This window comes from Arachis hypogaea, chromosome 5, assembly GCF_003086295.3.
Source record: "Arachis hypogaea cultivar Tifrunner chromosome 5, arahy.Tifrunner.gnm2.J5K5, whole genome shotgun sequence".
Classification (NCBI taxonomy): domain Eukaryota; kingdom Viridiplantae; phylum Streptophyta; class Magnoliopsida; order Fabales; family Fabaceae; genus Arachis; species Arachis hypogaea.
The window spans coordinates 64,556,678-64,566,793 of record NC_092040.1 but is presented as its reverse complement, the minus strand read 5'-3'; the positions used below and the strand labels follow the sequence as shown (position 1 = coordinate 64,566,793).

Here is a 10,116-nt window from a genome sequence, read left to right as displayed (position 1 = left end):
TCTTATCTTGCATTGCTCGTCCAAATCCACTTGCAGTGCATAGGCACTAATCACATGAAAAGTACCTCCTTCTACCACAAGTTTGATAGAAATGATCCGATCACCCACCCTCTTGATATCCACTACATCCTTCTATTTTAGTAAAAATATAATTTTTTATAATGCATCTATTTACTCTTAAAGAAATATATTCAATTCACCCCATTATTTTGTGTTTTATTATTTTTCCTCCCTTATTTTGGAAAATAAAAGATTATCTCTATTTTTTTTAAAAAACACTAAAACCCAAAATTTTCTGCCCAATTCTCTCATGTAATTATTTTTAGATAAATATTCAAAAACCAGTTAAATTTATTATTTTTTATCATTATTTTTAGCTATCAACTCAATTTTTGTAATATAGTAATTTAATAATATATTTTTGGTTTATACTTTTAAATATTGATGACTAAATACCGGCAAAAAATAATAAGTAAAACTCCACCCCGAACCCTTAACCATTTCGCTAACTCTCATTCCGCTCTCAACGATTGAAAAATGACATTGCAGCCCCTAACGATTTACTTTGTTAGACATTCCACTCTCTTCGTTAATATCTCCGTCCAAAACTAACGGATTTTTTCTACGTGTCATGTTACCTGATGACGTGTCAAAGAACCATTCCCAAGGACAAAATATCCCTTGTCGTGCCAGCAATATGTTACAGTAAAATAAGACAATTAAATTCTTTAAAAAAATTTGGGAGACACTTAAACTCCTAACTAATTTAAACATAAAATAAGACAAGTATCCCTAAATTTCAACAAATCATTGTATTTGCTGCACTAGTTGCTGGCCTTGGTTGGCGGCAGCCTGAGTTCCTTGCTCCTCCTTTTCTTTTTTTTTTCTCTATAAGGTCTTGATATGAGCGTAGTAAAAGCTACCTCATCAATTTCAATCCCTTTCTATCATTTTCTTCTTGGATTTCAATACAAATTTTATGTCTCTATCTTTGTAATATTCATCTATTAGTGTTGTGAACGTGATCTTCTTAGATTTTAAATCTCTCTTACTCATCTCATTCACAAGTTTTCTAACTTCATTCAAATCGCAAATCTTGCAAAGGTCATTGATCAGCACATTATACGCGATTAAGTCTGGTCTAATGCCTTGATTGTTACTTGAAAATTCTTTTAGGTCATCAATTTTTCATATTTGTATTACCCATCAATCAAAGTGATAAAAATAATACCATTTAAGACCAACTCTTTCTTGCATATATCATCAAATAAAATATGTGCAATATAAAAAGAAGAAATATAATAACAGATATAATGACTTGTTAAAATTTAGAGATACTTATCTTATTTTATGATTTATTATAGATATGTTTAAATTAATTAGAAATTTAAGTATTTTTTAAAAAAGATTTAAAAATTTAATTCTCTTATTTTATTGCAGTACATTACTGATATGACAAAAAAAATTATCTTAAATTATCTTTTAGAATGATTTTTTGACATATTATCCACTAATGTGATATCTAGACAAAATCTGTTTGCTTTCAATAAAAACTAAATTAATAAATGTCTAACAAAATTAATCGGTTTGGGATGGCAATGCTATTTTTTAACCATAAAAGACGAAATCAGAAACAACGTTTTACTAAAAAATAATAAATAATAAATTGGGATGGCTTCTAACATTGGTGTTTTTTTTTTTTTTTTTTTTTTCTCTTAACCCGAAATTGAAAATTAGATAAGCAGAAGCAACGAAAGAAAGAAAGAGGAATACGATAGCAGAAGAGAATGAAGCAGTCGAATATTGAGCACGAGGAAGACGAAGGAGAAGAACCCCCGGTTGCTGTTCTGATTCACCCAGAAGAATACGAACCCGTTTTTGAGAAACCCTCCGTTGGGGTCACTCTCATCACCGGCTATCTCGGTGCTGGCAAGTCCACCGTAAGTTATGTGCTTTTGCACTTCTGTTTTGTTTTCTTATATCTTTTTGCTGTCGTTGTTGTTGCTTGTTACTGAATTCTGGAATGAGGATTTTGGTTGTGTAAATATGTGTACTTTTAGACTTGTTCTTTTTCCCTTTTTCTTTGGGTTTTGCTCATGATTGCCTTGGAATTACTCTATCAGTTGTTAAAATTTAAAAATTTGTTATTACATGTCAGTGAATAGGCACTTGGTAGCCTTTTTTTTCCCGTTATTATTATTATTTTTATTGTTTGATATTTTGTTGTTGCTACTTTTTGTTTTTGGAATTGGAAGTGTGACTGGATTAAAACCTCTGTAACAGAAAAAAGCTTACTTCATTATACAGAAAATTCAAGATACTCAACTAATATAAAGTAAAGCTGTACAATCAATTAGCACATGTTGGAATCTTTGGTTAACCTATTTGCAATTCAGCTGGTGAATCACATTTTGAATTCCCAGCATGGGAAGAGGATTGCTGTCATATTGAATGAATTTGGTGAGGAAATCGGAGTGGAGAGAGCCATGATTAATGAAGGGGACGGTGGCGCGCTTGTTGAAGAATGGGTCGAGCTTGCCAATGGGTGTATATGTTGCACGGTCAAGCACAGTTTGGTTCAAGCCTTAGAGCAGCTCGTGCAGAGAAAGGAAAGGTAAGAAACAAGGACAATTAGAGAACACATGAAATTTTTTTTGGTCGGTTCGAGCCATGGAAAATTTGGAGCAAATGATTGTAAAATAGTAGCACTTAACCTGATGTTACTATCATGAATTGGATATTGAATATACTTTCAGTTGAGTAGAGTTTGATGGAATGTTTGGGATAAATTAAAGCTTCTCTTTTGGTGTGTTTTTCCTTGTTTTTTTGTCTCTAGGCTTGACCATATATTACTAGAAACGACTGGATTGGCAAACCCAGCACCATTGGCATCTGTTCTTTGGTTGGATGAACAATTAGAAGCAGCAGTGAAGCTTGATTCCATTGTCACTGTAAGTTTTTTTCTTTTCAACAACATTCATTGACGTATCTTTTTGTTTTAGTGTGAGTATCACAGTAACTTTTTAACAGATCTAGGGTTTTCTTTAGCTTTTTAACAAGAAACTGGCACAGTTGAATGTCCTTTCACTCTATGTTTGTCTCAGGTTTCTGGTTTTAAGTTTAACTTTTATGTGATATGTTTTCTACCATACATTGGAGTTTGGCTCTTTGGCTTCTAATATTCTATAAACCAGTGCCTTTGATATGAATGCAGCACCTTATAGGAAAACCCAATCAGCCTTTTTTTATCCCATGGTACCTATGAATTATATTCAATTGATCTAGTGTATCTCCTTTGGTGCAAGATTTGATGCATTCTTTAATTTGAGAAATTTTTAAAATTTGAAGTATTTAATTATCGAGTGATAATTCAGGCAGCCTCCTTGATACGATTAAATGACAAGAGAGGTGTTAAACTGCTCGTAAGTTAAATCCTTTTGCTCCTCAATTCAGACCTGCCGAGATTTTCTCTAAAGCTGTACTAGTAAGCTCAAGAACTTTATTTTCGCATAAATTTATCAAAAAAGAAAGAAAGAAAACACGGTAGCTTTTTAATATTATGTTTAAATCTTTTTTTTTCTTTGGAATTTCCTAAATACCAAAGTCTTGTGGTTACAGTTGTTCCATTCCATTCCAAGCTGATGAAACTCTATTAGATATTTATAGTTGTTGAACTACTATACTTTTATGATGTTAAACTTCGTGGCTCGGTTTCCGCTAATCTATTATTTGATGATTGAGGCTATTTTCTCTCTGATATATAGGAGCATTGGTTGCGTATCATGGAATCTTTACTAACTTAGTCTATGTTGTAATAGGTTGTGGATGCGAAAAATCTTCGATTTCAACTTACTGAGCATCGCAGTTCATCTTCGTTCCCCGAAGCTTATTTTCAGATAGCATTTGCGGTAACTTTATACTACATTAACTGATTTTTGGTTATTAGTGACCTTTTTCTCATCTTTTGTTGTTAATAACCAAAATTTTAGAATTTGATGGAAATGTTCAAAAAAGAGATAGAGAAGGAGCATAAATAACTTTTTTCCCATACGAGCTTCACGCATAAAATGACAATACACTAACTTTATACCTGTATTTATTCTAACAATTTTGTTCAAGTAGAATGGTTATACACAAGTAGTACATCTACAGCCGAAGAATATCCATAACATACTAACACCACAAGACCATTCAACATAGGTGACTTTTAAGAATAACATATGGTGCTGTAAGGTTCTAACAATAATATTTCTTTTGTACTAAAAATTTTGAACATGGTAGAATTGAACACTGAGCCAGTACTTTTGCTGCTTGTTTCAGGATGCTATAATTCTTAACAAAGTTGATTTGGTATCTGCAGAGGGCTCTGAAGCTCTGCAGGAACTCGAGGAGGAATTACATAATATTAACTCCCTTGCAGAGATTATTCATTCCGTCCGATGTCAAGTTGAATTGTCTAAGATATTGAACCGTGAAGCTTATGATACTGCAGTAAATCATGCTTGTTTTTGGTTTTATCATTTGTTTTTTAATCTTGTTTTGTCTCCCAATCTGCATAAACCTAATGTTTGCCTCTAATCCCTCTCACAGCGGGCCATGCATTTAGAGACATTGTTAGAAGAAAATCGTTCTTTGTCTACTAAAAAGCTTCATGATAGTGGCATTAGAACCATTTGTATTTATGAGAAACAGGCAATTCATCTTGACAAGGTATACTTTCAGTTTCCATTTATGTTATTTTTATACGTAAATTAGATTTTTTTTATGATAAAAGAAAAGTTTTAATAAATTAGATATAACTGAGCAAGGCTCCATTTATAAGAATATAGTAGGTGTAAAAGGAGAAACCATCATAAAGAAAAAAAGTTTTAATCTCGGTGTATTGGAAAGAGAAATCAAAAGAGCTTTACACCAAATGGAGGCCAAATGTCTATCTTATTCCATAGACTTGCTTTTTAGATTCTTTCATTAAAAATGAGAATTACGCTTTAGTCACTCACACCAAATAGTAGATTGCTCATTGCAACAAGCTTTTGGCTTCCTTTCTTTTCCGAAAGCCAGCAAAACTAGTTAGCACTCGCTAATCCAAAGATCTGGGAAAAACCTTAACAACTCACTAATTCAAAACTAGTTAACACTCATGAAACCACTTGAAAACCACCTTTTGAATGTGGCTTCTGTCTAACAGGCTTCAATTCATAAGTTATGCTGCTGGGATTCTCCTCTTCCTTTTGTTAAATCTCAAATTATTGTTTGTTTCTTCAATGCATATTGCATGACAGTGAAAATTATGATCTTTCTTGAAGATAGTTTTTTGTGAAAAAAAAAAAGAAAATAAAAAATTCAGTATTTTAAATAAACTCTTTCATTGTTTTATATATTGCTCTAAAAAAGACTCGTATATGGCTTGAGGAGATACTCTGGGAGAAGAAATATGACATGGATGTCTATCGATGCAAAGGAGTGTTAAGTGTCCGAAACTCTGATCAGCTGCATACTTTGCAGGTAAATAATCATACTTGATGGTGTTCAGGAATATTATGATACTACAATGTGTGTGACTTGTATGGCTCTGTTGGTATTCTTATGTATCTAGGTAGGTTTATTTTTATCATGATTGTTGGTGGCCATTTAAATGTTTATATATTTTTAATTAAGTGTTCCTTGTCATTTGCGTCACTACTGATGTTTGAGAAAAGTTTAGTTGGTTATAAGATGCCTCATCTGTGCTCTAAATGATCTTTGATAATTAATCTATGTTAAATTTCGAGCTACCATGTACCATAAAAATATAAATAAATAAATAGAAAATCTTGGAGTACTGATGTGGCTTAACTCATTTCTTGTTCAGGTATTGATGTGGGCTGATTTTAATTCTCAATTGAATAAAGAAAAGATATCACATCCATAGTAAATTGATAACTCGTAGAATATTAAAATATGTTGAATTATTGATTATGATTATAGTATAGTGTGACTTATCAAAATGGCTTTTATGTTTTACTTCTATTTTCAATAAAGTTGCTTGTCTCCAATAAAATATGTAATAATAAATATAAAAAACCTCAACTCTCTTCATATTCCAAATTGTTTAGACTCACCTAGAAAGCCTAGATTCTGAAATTCTATTCAAACTTGACCGAAGGCTGGTTTGTGTGTGATTACATTTGATCTCAAAGCCCTGATAAATTAATGTAAGTATACTTTTTGTATCTAATATTTTCGAAAAAGTTTCAAAACTACCCATAACCTTTAATTTGACTCAAGTTTGTCGCTAATGTTTGAAACAAGTTTCGATTTTATCCATACTGTTAATATTTTTTACAGTCAACTGTTAGCCATTTCTTTTTGTCTAATTTTTCTCTCAAACCCTTCCCTTCCTATGACCTCCCTTCTCCCTCTCTTCCTCCTCCTCTCACCACCATCATTGTAGCATGCTCTGTCAACCTCCTCCCTCCGTATCTGCCTCTCCCTCCACCCTCCACTTTTGAGCTCGACGGCAGCTGCTGGATTTGGCTCCTTTTTCTGCCTGTGACATGTCTCCTTTCTCCGCCTCTGCCTTCACTTTCGCATCCACATCGCTCCCGCATCCACCTCCTCCTTTCTCCCGCATTCACCTAAGGCGGGGCGGGGCGGGGCGGGGCGGGGCGGGGCGGGGCGGGGCGAGGCTAGGCTAGGCTAGGCTAGGCTAGCAGAGTGAGGCTGGCTCTTACCACCACAGCCATTATCTTTTCTTTGTTGTGTTTCATTTCATCTATATCAGTAAATTGAGTGAGATCATTTTGATTCACTCTTCTTTTTGTTTTGCTGTTCTGTTGTGTTAATTTCCCTACCTCACCAGTTGCTACATTATTACTTCGATTGATTGAGATTTTCATAATGTTGACATGGTAGTGGAATTACTTTGTCTTTTAATGTTATTTATGCTTATTTCTTTATTGCCGAGGCCATTTGTTCCTTTAATCTGGCAGGCTGTGAGGGAGCTGTACGATATCGTTCCTGCACGCAAGTGGGAGAAGGAAGAAATCCCGATGAACAAGATTGTCTTTATAGGTAACTAGATGACCCAAGCAGAAATTTGACTAGTAAAAATACGCTTCTTGCACTTTTTTTCTCTACCAGTTTGTTAACATTGCTTGTTTTGTTTGCTGATTTTAGGTCATAATCTGAAAGAAGATATTCTAATAAATTCCTTGAAGGCTTGTGCAGCCTAATAAGCTAGTAAGCTGTAACGATTCTCTTTATGTTAGTAATCGCTCGATAATCAAATGATTTTCAAGTGACTGAGATTCAAAAAGAATGTTTAATTGCTCGATAATCAAATGATTTGCCAGTGACTGAGGTTCAAAAAAATGTTTTTCAAATCTAAGGATATGCTTTGAGTGGCATTTGCTCAGCTTATAGAGAATTTTAGTTTTCTAATATATTTATTTCCTTTTTTGTAGCTTACATGCATTTCTTCCCATTCCCCATTTTCTTCTTTTGCTGCCACTTGGATCTTTGTTACTGTGCAAACTCCACTAAGGGTGTGTTTATTTGAAGATAAAATCGAAGGAAGCGAGAAAAATTGGAAGGAAAATAACTACTTTCCATTGTTTGGTTGAAGTGGAAAATCCAAAGGGAAGATCCATTGTTTGGTTGAAGTGGAAAATCAAAAGGGAAGAAATGAATAGTGTAAAAAGGTGGGGGTGGGACTCACTAGATATTTTTCCCTCCAACGTTAGATGTAAAATGGAAGGAAAATGTATCACGGGATTATATTTCAATATAACCCTCTTCTTTTTTAATATACTTTATCTATACTAATATATAAAGCCAAGTGTCCAATTTTAGTAGACATCATTTGTCCTCAAATAATTAATTTTACAAACCAAATTTATGGACAAAATAGTAAAAATATATTTTTGTTTTTAATTAAAAAAATCATTAATCCACAAAAAAGTCAAATAACTACCGTAATGGCGAGGAAATTAAATAACTACTCCACTTATAAATATCTATCATTGTCATCGGTCTTTTTTGTGCGTCTTGCTATTTTTTGTTTCTGCATTTATTAAGAAAGGGAGAATTCAACATATCAATAATTATGTTGTCATGCAACATCATCTCACAAGAAGGCGTGCAAACCATCTCGAAATGATTTGACAAGGAAGTTGATACAATTTCAATGCTAACACAGGTATTTATATTTTGTCTTTTGAAAAATACATGATAGAAACAAATTGGTCCAAATAATAGACATTATGATAATATAAGTGGTTAGTATTTATATTTACCGTTTATTTTATTTTTGAGTACCAATTTTTAATTTTTATAAAAAAAATTCAAAAGAGGAGCGCTCTTTATCTTATTCCATCTTTACATCTAAGGATTATTTTTTTGTATAACTGTAAATCGAGTACGGTTCAATATCTCAAACTTTTTAATATGAACCAACTTCAAACAATATATAAAGATAATACTATAATTTGATGTTCAACTTTTGAAGAAATCATCTGCCTTTAAACAATTCATTTCACAAAATAAATTTAATGGATAAAATAGTAACAATAATTTTTTTAAATATTTTATCTTCATAATGTAATATATAATATTTATTCAAATAAATTTTCATAATGAATAAATTTAAAGACATGTTATTGCACACTACTATATATAAAATACCTAATAACAAATAAAATTATGAATTTCATAATAAATAATTAAAATAAATATTTAACAAATAAAAAATTTTAAAATACACAATACATTCATAATCTAAAACAATATATAAAGAGAATACAGAGAGAATAGTGTCCAATTTTCATATAACAATCTTAACCTTATTGATAAATAGTGATTGACGTAACTGTATTTTAAAAACTGGAATAAAATGCAATTATTATTAACTTTTTTTCATTCATATTGCGGTTACTTTTGTATTTTACGCACAACTTTCACTCATTGTGTCCTCTTCTTGGTTCCACTAAATATAGTACTCTTTTTTATTTTTCAGGTAATCCTATTAGCCTCATATTTACAAAGTATAACTATCAAAGTCAGATCTGTAATTAATACATAGGTATTAATTGTGTTAATAATTACATAATTTTTTCTGTCTTTTTCTATTTCTTGGGTTATGTAAATTTTATTTTATTTTTCTAACTATGGATACAAAACCTTTTCAATATTGGAAGAGAAAGTGTATGCCTATTATTCAAATCGTCATAAAACTTTAAAGTATATTTAGGTTGAATGGTATCAACACTTTGAGGAAATGGATTTAAACTTAAATAACTATTCTTAATGAAGAGCATTGGATATATATTTATTGAATTTTTTTTTAAAAAAATTGTGTATTTTATGCCATCTTTTATTTTTGTTGTGATGGATAGCGGTAGTACTCACATCATCATTTTAAAATTCATTTTATAGTTACGCCAATTCATATAGTATTTTACAAAAATTATGTTTAACTAAATTTTTTTATCTTATAATTATTTTATATTTTGAGATTTAATATTTTGTGTTTTTATTTTTATTCAAAAATATTATTTTTGTATTTTATTTTAATTTTATTAGTTTAAAAGTATCAATATTAATTTTAATTTTTAGAATAAATAAAAAGATGTGATTTTTTTATAAATTAGATTATTTAAAAATTATTCATTACAAAAGAAGTTAAGTTTAATTCTTGACATGTTAAATAAAACATAGTTTAATTAGATAAAAAAAAATTTAAAAAATAATATAAAAATATAAGAACACATATCAGATAAAAGTTTTTTTTATTTCTACATCAAATTGATGAAATAAAAAAAAATTACATTAAATTGATAAAAAAAGATAGAACTGTGAAAAGTTAGGAATGAATTAAAAAGATAGAAAAATGATTGAAAATATAACTAAATAAGTAAACTAAATGGAAGAAAAATTATAAGTGGAAGTTATGCATGAAATAATCGAATAAAATTTGTAGTTGATAAAGGCAATGAAAGGCGATGGAGGCGATGCAATTGAGCGTGTTGAAGAAAGGAGAACGGTGATAATAAGAGAAATACATAAAAGTGTGCATGAAGAACAAAATTGGTAGATTTTTTAAAAAAAGACGGTTTAAACAAAAGCATATAAACTAAA

The 10,116-nt window shown here is 30.9% G+C and overlaps 1 protein-coding gene and 1 non-coding gene across 11 annotated transcripts; both read left to right on the top strand.

The window, feature by feature from the left end:
- Positions 1 to 1,551: 1,551 nt before the first annotated feature.
- Positions 1,552 to 7,837, top strand: LOC112801639 (uncharacterized). 10 transcript variants are annotated; one of them, XM_025844499.2, is made up of 10 exons: positions 1,552 to 1,940; positions 2,397 to 2,614; positions 2,837 to 2,951; positions 3,819 to 3,908; positions 4,321 to 4,491; positions 4,591 to 4,710; positions 5,416 to 5,505; positions 6,972 to 7,053; positions 7,159 to 7,221; positions 7,446 to 7,837. In XM_025844499.2, the coding sequence occupies exons 1-9, from the start codon at positions 1,788 to 1,790 to the stop codon at positions 7,212 to 7,214; spliced, it is 1,095 nt and encodes a 364-aa protein (XP_025700284.1). In that variant the 5' UTR covers positions 1,552 to 1,787; the 3' UTR covers positions 7,215 to 7,221; positions 7,446 to 7,837. The 10 variants fall into 10 exon arrangements, with proteins under 10 accessions (XP_025700284.1, XP_072093387.1, XP_072093388.1 ...); XM_072237286.1 differs by having other exon boundaries at positions 7,159 to 7,228; XM_072237287.1 differs by having other exon boundaries at positions 7,159 to 7,245.
- Positions 3,373 to 3,501, top strand: LOC112804648 (small nucleolar RNA snoR77). Its single transcript, XR_003203262.1, has one exon. It is a non-coding gene; the product is annotated as a small nucleolar RNA snoR77 (small nucleolar RNA).
- Positions 7,838 to 10,116: the final 2,279 nt, after the last annotated feature.